Source organism: Typopeltis vanoorti, chromosome 5 (genome assembly GCF_054136105.1).
Source record: "Typopeltis vanoorti isolate ZY-2024b chromosome 5, IOZ_Tvanoo_1.0, whole genome shotgun sequence".
Taxonomy (NCBI): Eukaryota; Metazoa; Arthropoda; class Arachnida; order Uropygi; family Thelyphonidae; genus Typopeltis; species Typopeltis vanoorti.
This window is the reverse complement of record NC_143553.1, coordinates 155,367,736-155,385,578: the sequence shown is the minus strand read 5'-3', so window position 1 is coordinate 155,385,578 and position 17,843 is coordinate 155,367,736. Positions and strand designations below refer to the sequence as shown.

Genomic DNA, 17,843 nt, shown 5'->3' with positions numbered 1-17,843 from the left:
GTTCTTTTCAGGCTATTGTAGTTTGTAAACTACAATAGTCTGAAAAGGTAATTTTATCATATCTGGGATGTAAAAGTTTCGCGTGGCCTTTCCGTAGTGATTATTGTATTTATATGTGATGTAATTAGTTGTCTCAGGTCTTGTTATACGGTATATATTTCTGACTGTCCTGTAGATGGCATCGAAATAATGTTTTAGCAAGGCTGCATAGTGACATAAATGTTTTGCTGTCAGCATTTTGTGTTCTGACATTGCAATGTATATAAGGTCTTTATTTTCTCTTTGTTCTCAAAAGATCAGTTTGATCATTTTGTATTATAACGACATTAATCTATTTAATTTGTAAGGTGCACAGAAAGCATACGTTGTTATAGCGTATCTTAGTATATTTTGGAATAGTGCTTTGTATATTAGTGTTTTTAGGCGTATGGTAACTATGTCTTTTAACCTGTCGAGTTTGCCACTTCGAAGATTGTTGTGTAGATGGTTTATGTGACTATTCCAGTTCATATCTGCATCGAAGTAAATTCCAAGGTATCGTGTTGGTTTTGCTGTTCTGTGTGTTTTTTATGTTGGAAAGTGGATGTTGGATGGCTAATAATAATAATAATAATAATAATAATAATAATAATAATAATAATAATAATAATAATAATAATAATAATGAGTTCATATCTAGTCGCCGACTAGTGGAACTATTTCTAAGATTTTCTTCTGCTCGTTTCTGATTTATTCGATCTCATACACTAGCAGGCAGATGTCTTTCTCCTTGAGACTCTCGTTTCTCTTCAAGTAAACTCGAAATAAGGGACCATATTATTCACTCTAATTCAACAATAACATATCTTGTTAGGGTTAGGTACGAAGAGATGGCAGCAATTATTTTCCAAGCCCTTCATCGGCGGCCTATCAAATTTAGTGATAGTCTTGGGCCAGCTGTCTCTTTCTGGCTACCTGCGGACATTGAGCTTCCCACTCAATATCCAAAACAATACACACTGCTAAAACTGTTCCACCTAATCTCTATAAGCGAACAAAAAGCGTTAGCTGATTTTGTATATTACGATTTAATATTTATACTGTATTTATACTAAATATAGTAAACGTTTGCACGCTTCTTGCACTCGATTAACAAAGGAGACATTTCCGAATTCTAGTCCACCAAGGAGGGTTAAGTCCCCTAATTAGGGGACTTAACCGTAATAAGTGTGTGTGGGTGGGTGGGTGGGTGGGTGGGTGTCGGTTTGCCCGTTTTGAGGGACGGTAGTGATTTTCGAGGTGGGGAACCCCACTTGCGTATGAGAGTGTAAGACTATCTAACTCATCATTTCTTTGAAAATCACCTGATTACCGTTGCGCACATTACAGAGTAGATTCGAACCCGGGTCGTTCCAACCAAAGTGTTCGTTGATACCAAGTGATCTAAAAGGATCACTTGGTACAAACTGGAGGTAGACATTTATGGGATTTTAATAACATTGCTTCGAAAAGATCATTATTGTGAGCAGAAGAATAAACAGATCCTGCTACTGGATATCATAAACCGATTCATTTAGCCGCATTTCTGACACTGATAACATTTATATTAAAAACCAAATACTGTTTCAGAAAAGCTTTTACATTTCTTAAGAGAATGTAATGGAAAATTATTTTATGGTGGAGAAAGGGTATTCCTAGACGTGAAGAATAAACAGTTTAATACACTTTTAAGATTGTGAAAATATTAAACGAAATTATTGGTGCTGTACATTAAGTTGAAGCAATCACCATTCCCCTGTTGCAACTGGCTCCGAACTGTCTGTAAAAATAATGCTGTGAGAATTCCTTCTATGCATACTTCAACTGTGCACTGCAGGCAGCATTAATCGATTTGTTTCAAGTGTCTTAGCATTTATACTGTATGCTGTAACATTTATATTCTAAGCAGAAAGAAATTTCGTGCTTTAAGAAAAAGTATACTGATTATCACTACATCAAATAAACCGAAAGTTTACTATTGGAATACCAAAAATGTGGGTCATAAAGTCGTTCTTTTCTGGTGCTTATATATTGAAATTGTTTAATAAAGTTAAACTTATATATTCTATAAGGTTTTGACATACTTCTGCACAGTAAATTTGGAATTTCTGATAATTCTCTAGACTTTCAAGTGAATTTATTTTATTTTTATTTCAGGTTCTACTGATCCAGTCGCTCACTCTGTAGCCATGGTTCTCCGTGCAATATTCCTATTCCTTGAGTGGTGTCTTCAATTTGAACCTTGCACTATCAACGGAGTCCATTGGATTTTCGAATACAAGGATTATTCGTTTAGCCACTTAAAACAGTGGTTGTTTCAGTTTGGTCTCGCGATGTCCGCTATAAAAGCCTTTCAGGTCAGTAATGCCGAACTGAAGAGGATCAATACAAGTAGTAATTTAACGATTTTTGTTTACTTGTTTTGTTTCATGTTGTAACCCCAAAATAATAATAATAACAATTAGGTTACTATTGAGGTCATGATGGGGAATATATCACCACCAAATCCAAGTCATATTTTGAAAGCACCAAATGCTTAAAACTCACCTCCTTCCCAAATAGCAGTTTCTTCTTCGGGTCCCTTGCTAAGGCTATTGACGACACCTTTTCCCCACCTAAGTTTCCATGATTCTTACATCCGAATTATACCCACTAAAACACGACGGTGTTACTGAAATCACTCTTTTTTTTCCAATTCTTCACTACCAAGAAATTCACTCTCCACATTGATCATAGTCTTCAGCTAGAAAGAAATTTGAAGAATGTTAAATGAACTGAACACAGACACAGATACCTGGTGCCGATGCCATACCACCAATTGTGGGCTACCATCTAGATCTAGTTGTGATCTAAAACTACCACCTATCATGTGTTAAAGCAACTATGTGAATTCTTCCGAATTTTTCCACAGTTTGAGTCTAGAGGTGAGTGGTAAAACTGTGTTACTGGTCACTGACTACTTGGTAGACCTTTAGGTATTTCAGTAGTTGGTTTATCATAGCACCTTCTCTACAATTCTAGAGAGAAAGAAATGCCGGCAATTAAACGATAGCTTATTGCTTGATAGCATAGGGAAGGCGGGATTTGGGGCATGAAAATATGAGCAGAGGAAGCCATCAATCCTAAAGCATGGAATCAGGCCCAAATCCAGCCTTCCCCATGCTGAGATCAAGCATTAAGTTACCGTTCAATTGCCAGCATTTCTTTCTCTCGAAAGCTGTAGAGAAGGTGTCATGATAAACCAACTACTGAAATACCTAAAGGTCTACCAAGTAGTTAGTGACCAGTAACACAGTTTTACCACTCATCTCTAGACTCAAACTGTGGAAAAATTCGGAGGAATTCACATAGTTGCTTTAAACATTTCAAAAGCATTTTGATTGGGTTTGGCACAAGGGCCTACTCAGCAAACCGTCATTCTCTGGTCTGCCTTCCACACTCTGCATCTTGTTCGCCAACTTCCTCCTGATCGCGCATGATGGATGGTTTCCTCTGCTCGTATTTTCACAATGTCCTCGACTCTGACATGCTAGCTATATTTCAATGCTGAAGAACAACCATGTAGACTTCAATGCCACTAAAACTTAGTCCTGTCTGGTCTTCCCCTCAAGACAGAGCAAGAATCCCTCTCTTTCAATAATAGTTTGATATATCCAAACACAATCAGATTTTGTTTCTTGGAGTAATCTCCAGCTATCATTTTTCCTTCAAAAACACATTTCAACTTACCCTCTGCAGCAGCCAAAACACTTGATATACTTTCTCGAGACGCTATTTCACACCTTCACAGCTGCTAAATCGAAACAAATCCCAAATCCGCACGACCATGGAATATTGCTCACGTATTTGGGAGTGGTGCATCAATATCCTCTTTAAGTTGCTCGATTTCTTTTTTTCTTTAAGAGGACATTCCGCTTAACCACTTCATTCACATATCCACTAAGTAGACGAAAGCGTAAAATGTTTGATATATCACTGAATAAATTCATTGCAAATTTCCAGCTGCTTAACTTTGATTACAAGTGCACACGCGCACGCACACACACACATGCACTCACACTCCAATCTCCAGCTCTGAGTACGAAAATAAACTAGCTCTGCATGTAAAAGACAACTCTACTGAAGACAGCAGATGGTAGGCAGATCATAGATGTAAAAGAGTAGAAGAGATTGTTGAATTGATAGGTGCTCTTTTCTCTAGAGCTATCAACGTGTCATATGGATCATTAACTTCAGTGGTCCATATAACCTCTTTATTTGGTGAAGATCGATAAAGCTGGGGTGTAGGATGAAGAGGTACGCGGATGCACGAATTGAATAGAAATTCGGCAATAGGGGTTGATGAGATATTAGTATGGATAAAACGAGTGCGAATATGAACTGGCTGTGACATTGATGCGAAGCCTGATGTGTCTAACTATTCGCGTATTGATATTTCTGCAATGATTAAGATTTTGGAAAGCTTGTAAGAGATCTTGGAGTAACTCTGAAGAAGAACTTGTCAGCCTAGAGATCTAATAGATAGGAAATAGAAATTTAATGGCCATATATCAAAGATGGAAACACAACTAAGATGGTAATTACAAGTATGAAATGAACACTGACTCGTAAGGATAATGATGCTCTTTACAAGGCTTTGATTTGATATCATCAGGAGTACTTGGTTAAGATCCAAGTCTCTTGGTTCCCGTCAGTGTTTCAGATGCAGTGGGAAGTTGCGAAGGAGAATGCTAAAGACGGCTTCGGAATGAGGAATGTATATTATAAGGACAAATTGAGAATTTTTGGACTGCAGACAAATATCAATAGGCAAACAACTTATTATTATTATTTTTCCTTCCCTCCTCTTTTACCTTGCAGTGTCAAGGATTTTACTACGTTCAATCGCTACCGTATCGAAGACAAGGTGGTTAGCTATATGCCTCCCGGCGGTCCTATGTCTGTAGATGCGTGTGTGCATGAGGACGGTTTGCCTGTTCTGGGGGACGAAAAACCCTTTGTTCCCAGTTAAAAATACCTTATAACCCGCATGAGACTGGTTAACTCTTTATTAGTCGAAAGAGACCAAATAAAGGTTCCTCATGTCACTGAAGGGAATCAACCCAGGTCTTTCCGATCAAAGGGCTTCATCTATACTGATTGAGCTACGGAAACTAAGTAGGCACACATGCAAAGAAAACGGCTAGCATGGCAACAGTTTTAAACAAGATGACTATATGAAGTCCCATATTTAAGAACCTTGTTAGGAAATGGACTCAACGCACACTACTTGATGAAGTCAAAGGTTTTCTTCCTTTTCTGTAGGTTCTCTTTTAGTAAAAGCTGCCAGAAATCTTTCTGAGCATAAAATTTAATCAGCATTTATTCCTTTCAATAAAAAAACAATCACCAATGCGATCCATTAAAAATTGACAACCGATCCATGCGGTCCTCTGAAATAATTCGAAATGTATGACGTGTGCTCTAGTGAAAATACATTGGTACGACCTGGCAAAGAAAACTAGTGAAGAGCGCATTTCTAAGGATAAAGAAGCATTCTAAGGATAAAAGATATGAGAGAAATTAGGCCACAGCTTCCTTGAAATATTTTGCCATCAACTGCATCACAAGATACTTCAACAGAAATATATGATTTATGTTAAACGATTCGTAAATCTTACTCCTATTTTAAAAATACAGAAAAATCTGGAGATGCCATTAGATCCTGTACATCACAACATAAACTCCAGAGTTAATCTTTTCGAATATTTCTTTATAAGGATTATCCAAATGTGCAAAAACATCATGCTGAAGACATGAAAAGGCCACATGCTTACATTTGAATTTTCTGAATCATAACCTAATACTTTATTTTTTTGTCAGCATTACTATCTTTACCTTATTCTAAGTTTGCATCTTCATATAATTTTGTACATCTGTAGAAGTTCTCCATAATTAGAAAAAAAATAGTCCCTTTGCCAATAAATATCTGTAAGTTTACGTCCATTTTTGTCAAATTGTTTGCAATATAAAGCAACGGAAGATTAAATGTATATCGGTAAGCATATTTTAACCATATCCGTCTTCATTTCTTTGGAACTAATAAAATGTGAAAAATTGCATGCAGAGAACTAATTCATCTGAGAAGTGTAACAATAAATAATTATCTTACAGTAGTTCTGATCACATTATTTTGAAACAGCAAGTTAACAACAACTCTACCTCATTCTCGAATAACCGTACACCCACATAAAAAGTATGAATTTAGCGTTTTTCTTTTTTTCACATCTCCACCTATATCTCTAATGTACATTCATCACGAACAGGTCCCGACTTACCATTCTAGTACCATTAATTCATCTTTCTCATGATCAGTGAAAGAGGGATGGATATATATATATATCCAAAGAAAGTGGGGGCCAATTTAGCCACTGTCTCTGTGAGAGCGATTCTCTGAGAGAGGGATCATCAGTTAATCTGAACTGTTTTCTGAAAAGCATCACGCAATGCTCTCGAGGCTTCAGGTATTCCGTCTCGAATCTTTGAGCAGTATTTAATTTTTATTTCAATATGATCAGTTGTATATATTTAGAAGTTGGTGAAAATTTCACAAAGCACTACGCTTTGTTGTGCTTGAGGCAGAAAAGTAGATGGATTCTTTTATCGGCTGCAGAACATAAGCCTTAGGTGATTTTGTGCCAGTAAAAGCTGGATGTTGTAAGCTCAAGAAAAAAAATCGATCGTTTTTTTATATCTATTACTGAAAATAATAGGAAGCGATTTGAGTTCTTCCTTGGTGAAACTTATGAAGGTCAGAAATTAAGACTTTGGTTTTAAGAAAAAATACAAAAAACCAAACATACATCCCATTTTGAAGTTTCTTGATGAAAATCAATAACGAAAAGTGTTATTTGGGTGGAATTTTCTGAGCTACTGATTAAATGACGTTTTCATTTCTAGGGTGGTTTTCCTGTTCGTCACAAGAGTTTCCATGTCCTGAATAACTCAGACGTCTTCGAAATATTATACAGATACATTCTTAAACCAGGATATAGCAAGAAATTCCAAGATCGTGTAAGTATTCGAAAACGTTAAGAAATATTACTAATGGCGAATAATGGCATTTTAATATTCAAAAGAATTGGTACTATGTAATTAATTTGTACTAACATATATGTTTTTTCAAAATATCCTTAGTCAAAGCGAATGTGTGAGTTTTTAATATTTATAATGAATTTAAGACTCGACTTGTTATGCAGTTTCCGTAGCTTGGTTGGTATAGAACAAAGCCCTTTAGTTTGATGGAGAATTTCGTATTCTGTGAACACAAATGAACGTTTATTAGTGCTTCTTAATAGAAGGTAAGTTAACTCTCGTTTTGGTGGCAAGGATATCCTTCCCAGAAACATCGATATTTCGTCCTGTAAAACAAAAGAACAGGCGCATTGCCAGCAATTTATTTATTTCGTATCCAAACACAAGTAATACAGTAGTAAGTAAGTGTTACAGTATTATTTAGAACACATTGGAAGACATTACAAATGAGAACAGCTTATATTTGATTGGAGCATTATACAGGGAATAAAAATTAAATATGAAAAAAAAATAGAACTATGGATAACTTATATACAATAAATATGGTCTAATGTTCCTCCAGCATCTTGCACAATCAAACTTTAAGAGATTGCCACCAAAAGGATAACTGAGATGGAATTAACGTCTCGATCTTTCACCAGTAGTATATTTATAAGAAAGCCAGGTTACTTATTAATGACAGGACATGAAGCGTCACACGATATGGATGACATGGGAATTATTATTTAATTGGTAAGTAATCTACAAAAGCCAATCAGTAAATAAAATTTCAAGATCTGTTTATAATTGAATATGATCGATGCAGTCTGTTGAAACGGTAGATCGAATTTTACCATAAATGCATATATGGAGGACACAATGAAGTATTATCAATTATTCAGAACGTTTTATTTTTTTATTAAAATTACTCCTTGGTCCGAATATACTGAATAAGGACTCGTAGACCAACAGGGCCATAGGGGCAATCATCTTGATTGTAAGGGAAGCTGCACTCCCATGGACCCCTAGCAGGATCTATCCTCTCGTTCTTCTACTTTGAGGAAGATCCACTTACTTTAATCTTTCCTATAAGGCCTTATCAGCCAACTCTTCTTATTTTATCACCCTTATGCTATTAGAGTATTCGAGGGCCATGGGGTCTTTTCATTTCTGGCCTTACAACTATACCCTCTCTGTAAACCTTACTATAATTCTTCTATAATCTACTCTTTCCCCTTCAATTTCCCCTTCAATATACCCTATTCCTCCTATGGGTTTAAATTCGGAAGAAGGCTAGTTCAGAAGCCTTAAGGTAGCAGCCCTACCACTGAACTATTCCATCGTCAGGCTAGTCCCCTGACATGGAGAACATAATCCTAATTGTAAGCTGACAGAAAACGATAATCGGATTGAATCTATGGGAAACGACCCTGGAATGGAAAAGGTAAAACAAAAATGGAATCGGCAAAATATAACACATATAGCAAACTGGAATGTAAGAGGAATAACATATAAAGACATAGAATTAGACCAGCTATTAAATGAAAGAAATTTTAAAATAGCAGTAATCACACAGAAACAAAAAAAAAGAAATTAAAAGGAACTATGACAACTGAAAATTTTAATGTGATATACAGTGGAGTCGACAGAGACCAAAGAGCACAAGCAGGAGTCACGATTTGGATTCATAACTCCCTTTCAAAACAGTTAAAACATTATAAATTATGGAATGAAAGAATAATAGAAGCTAGAATAAAAATAGATAGAGGCTATTTAACAATAATTGGTTTATATGCCCCAGAAGAAGGAAGAGAACAGGATAATATTGATTTTTATAACCAGCTACAGAATATATATAACAAAATAAATAAAAATGATTACATAATTTTAGCAGGAGACTTAAATGCAAGAATTGAAAACAAAAATTAATAATAATATAGGAATACATGGAGAACACACTCTAAACAGAAATGGTAAAAAAATTGATTGACTTTCTTGTTGGAGGATTAATGGATTTTTTACAACATTCAAAAAGAAATAAAATAGAATTTAATACTTCCTATATTTCGTCCTAGTCACTAGGACATCTAGGAAGATTACAAACAGTTAATGTGACATACACACAAATAATAAACAATACTGAGCCCAACCACGTGGGTGACACTAAAGTCCTATCTAGTTGGAGCGCCCTCTAAGGGCAGTAGTAGGTGGCCTGGAATGTAAGGTGGGACCTCTGGTGATGAGTGTTTCCCAAATCTTCGGAAGCTTAATACAACCGTATTTATTCAGATTTGGTTGGCTTTTGAGAGCTGCTGCTGCTTCTAAGAAAAGTCTCTCTTTCTTGAATTTGCTGTGGCGGAGCATGGTGGTTTTCTTCCAAGATACCCTGTGGGTGGTGTCCAAAACTGTTTAACTGTTTTACATTAACTGTTTGTAATCCCCGTAGATGTCCTTAGTGACTAGGACGAAATATAGGAAGTATTAAATTCTATTTTAATTCTTTTTGAGTGTTGTAAAAAATTCATTAATCCTCCAACATGATGTCCTCACAGCACTTAAGCCTCTACACACGAATGATTGGCTTTCTAGTTTATAATAATCTAAAAATAATGAATTCCTTCTATAAACATAAAGACATACATAAATATACTTGCGCAGTAAGAGGATGGAAATCAATATTAGATTACTTCATATTAAATGAAAAGACATCAAAATTTTCACTACATGTTACAGTTTACAGAGGATATGAAATAAGCAATGACCACTTCCTTGTTAAAATAAAATTAAGATTACCACCTAAATGGCTACAAGTAACAAGAACAGAAAGACAAATTGAAACATTTGTTTATAAAACTAGATATTTGAATGACACAAATGTACAATGGCTATATGAAGAAAGAATTAACCAATATCTAGATAAAATAAAACAAAATGAATATATAGAAACAGAATGGCTTAATATAAAAATGATACTAAATGCAGCAGCCAATGAAAGCTTAGGAAAGACCAAAAAATTCAATAAAAGGAAAAAACTGAAGATCTTGGATGATACAATCAAAGAAATAATCAAAACGAAAAAAGAAGCCTATCACAAATGGTTAAGCAGTAAAATATTAGAAGATGAAATAGAATATAAAAGAATAAGAGCCATAGCTAAAAGAGAGGTCAGAAAAAGACAGAGTATCATGGAACAAATTTGTTTCTAATTTAGAACATGATTCATATAAAATAATATCCAATGTATATAAGATTTTGAAACACTTAAATGCAGATACCAAAGAAAACATAAATTTAAAATTAAACACTAATTGAAATTAGAATTTCTAAATTACTACACAGAACTGTGGACGGACAAATATTTTAAAAAAGACAACTGGCAAACAATTAACGAAAATGAAAAGGAAATAACTGGAGAAGAATTAGAAATCAGCCTGAGAGAAACAAGATATGGAAAATCACCTGGAGAAGATAAGCTAGGTTCAGAACTATATAAATATGCAGGAACAAGATTCAAAGAAAGACTCTTATTATTTTTAAATAAAATTTACTCAACTGGTATCCCCCCCCCAGTAGAATGGAAAAAAAGCAATTGTGATTCCTATCTTTAAGAAAGGTAATAGAGATGATCCTAAGAACTATAGAGGTATCAGTATACTAAATTCCTGTTACAAAATATATAGCAGAATCTTAAATAACAAACTAATGAAATATTCCGAAAACTTTATTCTAGAAGTACAGAATGGATTTAGAAAAGGACGATCATGTATAGACCCAGCCTTTTGCCTAAAATTAATAATAGAGAAAAGAAGAGAATATAATTTAGAAACACATTGCATTTATTGACTTTGAAAATGCATTTGACAAAGTTAAAAGAAACATATTATTTAACGTATTAAAAGAAAGACAAATACCAAATAATATTCAAAAAGCTGTCACAAGTGTATATGAAAATAATCAACTACAAGTAAGATTAAATCACGAGCTATCATATACGAAAGATAAAACAAGGGGTCCGACAAGGATATCCCCTCTCAGCAACTCTTTTTAATATCTACTTAAATGAAATAATAATAAAATGGAATAAAAATTTACATCAAGGAATTAAACTTTCTCCTACAGCTAACTTAAACACTCTCCTCTTTGCCGACGACCAGATAATAATTACAAATTCTGAAGATAACTTACAGAAAGCTATTTTAGATCTAAATGAGATATCCAAAGATTATGGTATGATAATATCAATGGAAAAATCAAAAACTATGGCCTGTAAAGGACAAGATCCAGCAAGAACTAAAGAAGTAATAGATAACAAGATCTTAGAACAGGTGAATTCATTTAACTACCTAGGATGTATGATCAGATATGAAAATGAAAAAGATATAAACGTAAAAATTGCAAAATATTTAAAAATAACAGGTTTAGTTAACTATATTTCAACCAAACCTAGTTCAAAAACAAACCAGGCTAAAAGTATACAATACATTAGCCCTGCCAGTCTTAATCTATGTAAGCGAAATCTGGACAATAAAACAAAAAGACAAGCAAAGATTAACAACAGCAGAAATGAAGTTTATGAGAAAAACTGCAAAGTATACCCTATTTGATCACAAAAGAAACGAAGATATCATGAAAGAATTAAACCAAGAACCCGTAATAGAAAAAAAATTAAAAAATATAAACATAAATGGATGGAACACGTTCAAAGAATGAAAACTGAAAGATTACCAAAACAAGCCTTAAAATACAAGCTATTAGGAAAACGAAAACCAGGACGTCCACTTAAACGATTCAACGACGACTTCTAAGGCCTGAACAGGCCATGCTAGGCCTAAATCCTTGATACGCATGTTGATGATGATGATGATGATGACTCCGTAGGATGTTTAAATAATATTTGCCGATTGTTTAAAAAACCAACATAAAATAATGTAAGAGATATTTTAACCATAAGCAGCCGTGATATTATTTTTTTCGTTTTAGATGCAAATATTGAACAACAACAGCAAAACGAAACTTGCAACAAATTAATTGGTGATTTTGAAATTATGGATAATGGGAGCGTTTTACACCATTTCAGTTTCAATCTTAGAAGAGTTCCTTCTCTTCAGGCCATGGAACCTCTCGGTTTTTGATGAATCAGTACAGGCATTCTTGTTCTAAGAACAAATATCAACACATTGCGTTTGTAGATATAATGAACTATTATCTAAACCTATTTAAATTATACATATTTGGTCATAAAATATGTATAATTGATCATACTTCATTATCCTTGCAACAGCAAAACAATCCAAACAGAACACATCTTCATACGATAGGAAGGCCATTCGTAACAAGGGAAACTCCACAGTCATTCTAAACTCAAAAGACTATTTCACTAAGATAAGCAATCCCCTGTCGGAAGGTTCTACGTATAAAATACTAAGGAAAATTCCTATCATGACAAACCACCATGAAACAAACCTGCTGATCAGAAATATAACTGTTTGGCCTGAGGAATTAAAACGAAAACTCAAATCCGCACATCGCATCTCCTCGCCTTTACGGTGCACCCAAAGTGCATAAGGAGGATGTTCCACTGCGTCCGATTGTTGATGGCAGATACTCCCCGACATACCTATTGGCTAAACACCTTGCCAACTTACTAAAAGAAAAAATTAGACAAACAGAGTCCCATATTAAGAACTCTCAATAATTTGTAGAGAAACTGAAGTACGTCAGGACATAATGGCCAGCCTGGATTTAGCATATTTATTTACGAATGTTCCAGTGGAGGATGTCATTAATATTATTAAAGATCTCTTCCCTACAGACATTACACAGTTTGTTCAATCACTGCCTTAAATCAAATTTCTTCAAAGTAAACAACACAGTTTGCCAACAATTGGAAAGCCTATCAATGGGTAGCCCACTGTCACCACCTTGTGCAGACCTATTCATTTAAAAGTTGGAAAATGAAATTTTTACCAACATTACACCTAAACCATCGATATGGTGGAGATATTGATGATATTTTCATCATTTGGAATGAAAACATAGAAAACTTACAGGTGTTTTTAGAGAGAATAAACACTCTTCACAACAAGATTAAATTTACTGTAGAAGTTGAAAAAAACAGACAACTCCCCTTCCTAGACATACTGGTTAAAAGGCAGGAAAATAATTTTAAACTCTCCATATACAGAAAACCTACAGATACTGGACGCTATTTACATTATTTTTTTAACCATCATAGATCACAAAAACATAGCATTCACATGTTACGGAACAGAGCCAAAAAGTTTATTTCAGACGAAGAAGAGGTACAGACAGCCCTTTCTCAAATTGTTGTAACACTATCGCAGAATGGTTTTACTACAAACATCATAAACAAGTTCGTTTATAAAGACAACGTCCAACAACAAGGAACAGTCACTCAGTACGTTTCAACAGTATTCATCACTTATGTAGATTGAGTATCTTCAAGATTAGTGAGAATGTTAAACTCTCACAATATCAGAGTGGTATTTAAGCCTACCACTACCATCAGACAAGTATTAAGATCTCCTAAAGACAGTGTACCATTTTTCAAATATCCAGGTGTTTATAGAATTCCATGCGGCCTTTCATATATTGGGGAAACTTCAAGAAGCCTTGAAATCAGACAGAAGGAGCATGTTGGGGATATCAATTGCAACAGAACAGTCTGCTGAGGCTTAGCACATGACTTTGCAACTTCCAACCATGCAATTGACTGGAAAAATAGCTCTATGCCGTACTTAGATGATGATTACGGTTACAGTATTTTCAAGGAAGCGGCAGTGGTATTAAGAACGTATAACAACCTCAACAGAAGTCAGGGTGCCATACTGAAAGATATGGAAAAACTTAATCAACTCACTCAGTTTAACGGAACTACAATACGCGAAAAATCATGTAACACGTGTGCATACAACACATATCCATGATACTGACTGAAGCTTCTCAACACATGCACGCATTGTCACGCATAGTATCAAACTTAACTGGGTAACAGTTAGCAACGTTTCTGTATTCTCTCATATTTTTTGCGTTTACCGTTCAGCCTTGACAAAGCTAGACAGTCGCTAGCGAAACTAGTAGGCGGAATTATATTAATAAAGTACCTGTGGTCTCATAACCACAAAACGTCTCGTTTTTATAATCTAAACCTTTTTTTTTTTATTAAGACCATCATCCCACAGACAACGTCATTATATTGGCTGGAATGCAGAGAGGATTCTCAAAGTTCAGTACAGCTATTTTCTAATCCTTTGCTTTCAGAGTGGTCGTCATCATCACTAGATATTTTATCCCGTCCAACAGGAAAGTCACTAATAACAGCATTTTTAAATAACCTTATTTAGTCAGCCTAATATCGGCTATTTCAGCTGGATAGGAAAAATGTTTCTTCGTAAAACAGCGATGCAGGTTCGAAAACACACGCGATTTTCAGATATACTGAACTTATATATATTGCTTCCTAGATAACCCTTAAGCGATGTGCTCTTCCTTCAGGTGGCTCTTGCTCTTTGGGAGTCACAAAGTAGCAATTTTATGAAAGTGCGGAATATTATCGATGAAATACATCAATATACAGCAGTACAGGTGACCTTACTTACAATCGACATGGAATGTTGTATCTTTCTCATACGCTACGCCATCCTCTTTCTATGTTTTTTCTTATAGTTGACAAATCTTTTCGTCAATCATTTCTTTATGTGTATATATTTTCCTGTAAAATATATGTAATATCAATTGATGTTATTAGTTTGATTTTTCTTTTGCAGATAATACTTCACGGAAGTGATATGGATTCCCTACATCAACACATTCCTCCTTCTCATTTACCGCCTAAGTATGGAGGAACTGTAGAACCCATCAGTGGAGCATCACTTTATGAAAAGTTGGTGGAATGGAATCCCACGTACAGATCCTTCTGTGAGTATGGCTATCCAATGTGGAAAAGTGGCAGCGATGGTACAGAGTTTATCCAGAAAGCATGCTCAGAACCAGTTCTCCCTGGGTATCAAAAGATGGAAGATAATTTACTATCCTCCAGCTAACCTGAGCGATTAATATTTAAAGATATTTCTCCAGAAGGAAATTATTTAAAGTAATAGCATAATGCTTTAAAATTCTTCATGTGCTGAATATCGTTTTTAATATGTAAAAGAAGAGAAACAGGTGCTTTTAGAGATAAAATTGACATTGTGTCGTCATAAAAATTTAAGAAATTTACATTTCATTTTAATTTGTTCTTTAGGTTCCATTGTGAATTTTATGTTTAAATATTTTACTTTGATTGTTAATGATATGTTCTTTTTAATATTCAAAAATTATCAAATTTATCGGGCATTGTTCATGTTAAGAAATTCAGGCATTTTCAGACCTATCGATTTTTTTTAATATAGAAATGTTTGGCTTGTACCATCCAGCAGTACAGAATTCAGTATGGTATTTTTAGGGCAATATCTGGAATTGCAGACGCCATGACGTGCTGCTTGAGAAAAATGCAGTGATGCACAGAGTTCAACACTAATCTTTTTTTTTGTCTGTCAGCAAACTAATGTTTCTTGACTTTCGTTTGATCTTTACATTTCCGACTGTTAACGATGTCGGTCACATGAACTCACATGCCTTAACTGTGTTGCAATCATACTGATTGATGACATTTATGATAATTCCTTGTTTGAGTTTACTTAGCGTGAACCTTGGCAGACAGAGAAAGATGAATATGTAGAAAATATTTACTGTCTTAGACCGTTATTAATGCAGTTTCGATAAACGAAGTCAGGTTGCATTAACAGGACGTCGAATTTAACACGCATTGAGAAGATGAAATAGCGATGAACTCTAACATTCATAAATTTCTAAAGTACACTAATACGATTACCGTTTATTGAGCTCAGTTATCGCATGACACCAAAACGTACCCGTTCAAACATCCTTTTCCCACTCGACAAGAAAAAAAAAAACTTAAGAAGATTTGAAAGTACTTGGATTCAACTTAAGTACCGCTCAGAAATTCAAGACAGCGTTTTTATCTTCAGACTATTCTGCATGCAGAAACTGCTGATGATGACTTCGTCGAAAGTTAAAATAAATAAACATTATAAATTGACCTTGACTGAAACTCACATCCAGTCCCTGTACATATCCATTTCGTTTTCACTCTAGTTTTGAAATTTCATGTTTTCCAAATTGCCAGTAGGTTTCCTTGTCATTTCATTAAGGATGCCCACTTGAAAACAATTCGAATTGTTTTTGTAAAATATAGAGAAGTGATCTAAGAACAATTGTAATTCATTAAATATAAAGGCTTTTAACAATCATATTTACATATGTTCATTTATCCTTCCATCATATTACAAACAGTGATTTATAGAACGACAGTTTAGATATCTGCTTCTTAAATTTGAATTTTAATTCCCTTTTCTTATGTGCCATGAATATCCATCTTCTAATTTGTTACTAGTTTTGCCGACTCCGCAAAAGACGACCGTATTTGTTGTACACTCTTCAATCTAAATATGCTTTGAAATAATTTGTGGGGAATTTCCAATTATGGAATCTTTTAAGCAACTTTTAAGTAATTGTAAGATATTAAGATGATACTTACTAGAACTAAACTATTTATGTCATTTATTTTATGTTGACTTTTATTTCAATCCAATAATGGGATTAGTAGTTCACCTATTTTGTTGTTGAAGTATCATTGACCAGAATCTTTATATCATTTTATTATTTAAAAAATATCTGATCTTCTACTGATACGTCCAAATTATTAAGAGGTTTTAATCTATTAATTTACTTTATTATTTTAATTATTACAAATAATGTAGACGAAGGATGCTCTCTTCGTTTGAAGTTCTAAGATTTAAATATAGTACCAACATTGTAAAAATTTCACCTTACTTTCTAACAAGCAAGTAAACTTTTTTTTCGAATTATTGTTCTCAAAAAATGAATTGCCTATATAAGCAGCAAAGAAGATAAGAAATCAAAGAAGCAACAAAAAAAAAAGAATTAAATTTCCATAAAAAAATGTCCATGTTTTTAGCACACTCTTTATTCTTGTCTTGATTGCACAACGCGCATTGATTCTTTCATTAAAAGCAACGCCACTGCTTATAATCAGCAATTAATAGAAAATATCACGTGGCACCCCATGTCACCATTTTTTAGCTCTCGTGAGTGGTTTCGTTCGGACTGAGAATGTTTTAATTAATATTAAATATTGAAATTGCCGCTTTCATTCAAATCGATGATATCCAAGACAAGGCTATTTAATAGTGAAAAATTCTTAATTTTAAAATACCTTGGACTGTCTACTCGTGTGTGTGTGTGTGTGTGTGTGTGTGTGTGTGTGTGTGTGTGTGTGTGTGTGTGTGTGTGTGTGTGTGTGTGTGTGTGTGTGTGTGTGTGTGTGTGTGTGTGTGTGTGTGTGTGTGTGTGATGAATATCCATCTTCATGAAACGATATCTCTTACACACGCTACTCAACAACTTACCACAACATACAAGATATTAACAATTACAGTGCCTAAAATATGAACAGTGGAAGGTATATTAATAATCCAATGTTCTTCACTAAAACCAAATTAAGATGCCTTTTTGTTATCCGCATCATCAAGTCCAACTGTCATACACTGTTCCTTAAAACTGTTCACGGTTTGGTAGCAAATAGTACTTTCTAACCAGCAATCCCATTTATGAAAATTTAGGTATATTTACTGCATGTTGCATGAGAAAGATGCAACCACAATGCTACC

At 34.4% G+C, this 17,843-nt stretch overlaps 1 protein-coding gene across 1 annotated transcript; it reads left to right on the top strand.

The window, feature by feature from the left end:
* Positions 1–2,180: 2,180 nt before the first annotated feature.
* LOC150106970 (alpha-tocopherol transfer protein-like) lies at positions 2,181–17,096 on the top strand. Its single transcript, XM_090392856.1, has 3 exons — positions 2,181–2,375; positions 6,958–7,071; positions 14,859–17,096. Exons 1-3 carry the CDS (start codon positions 2,208–2,210, stop codon positions 15,132–15,134), a joined length of 558 nt encoding a protein of 185 aa, XP_090248982.1. The 5' UTR covers positions 2,181–2,207; the 3' UTR covers positions 15,135–17,096.
* The last annotated feature ends 747 nt before the right edge of the window (positions 17,097–17,843 follow it).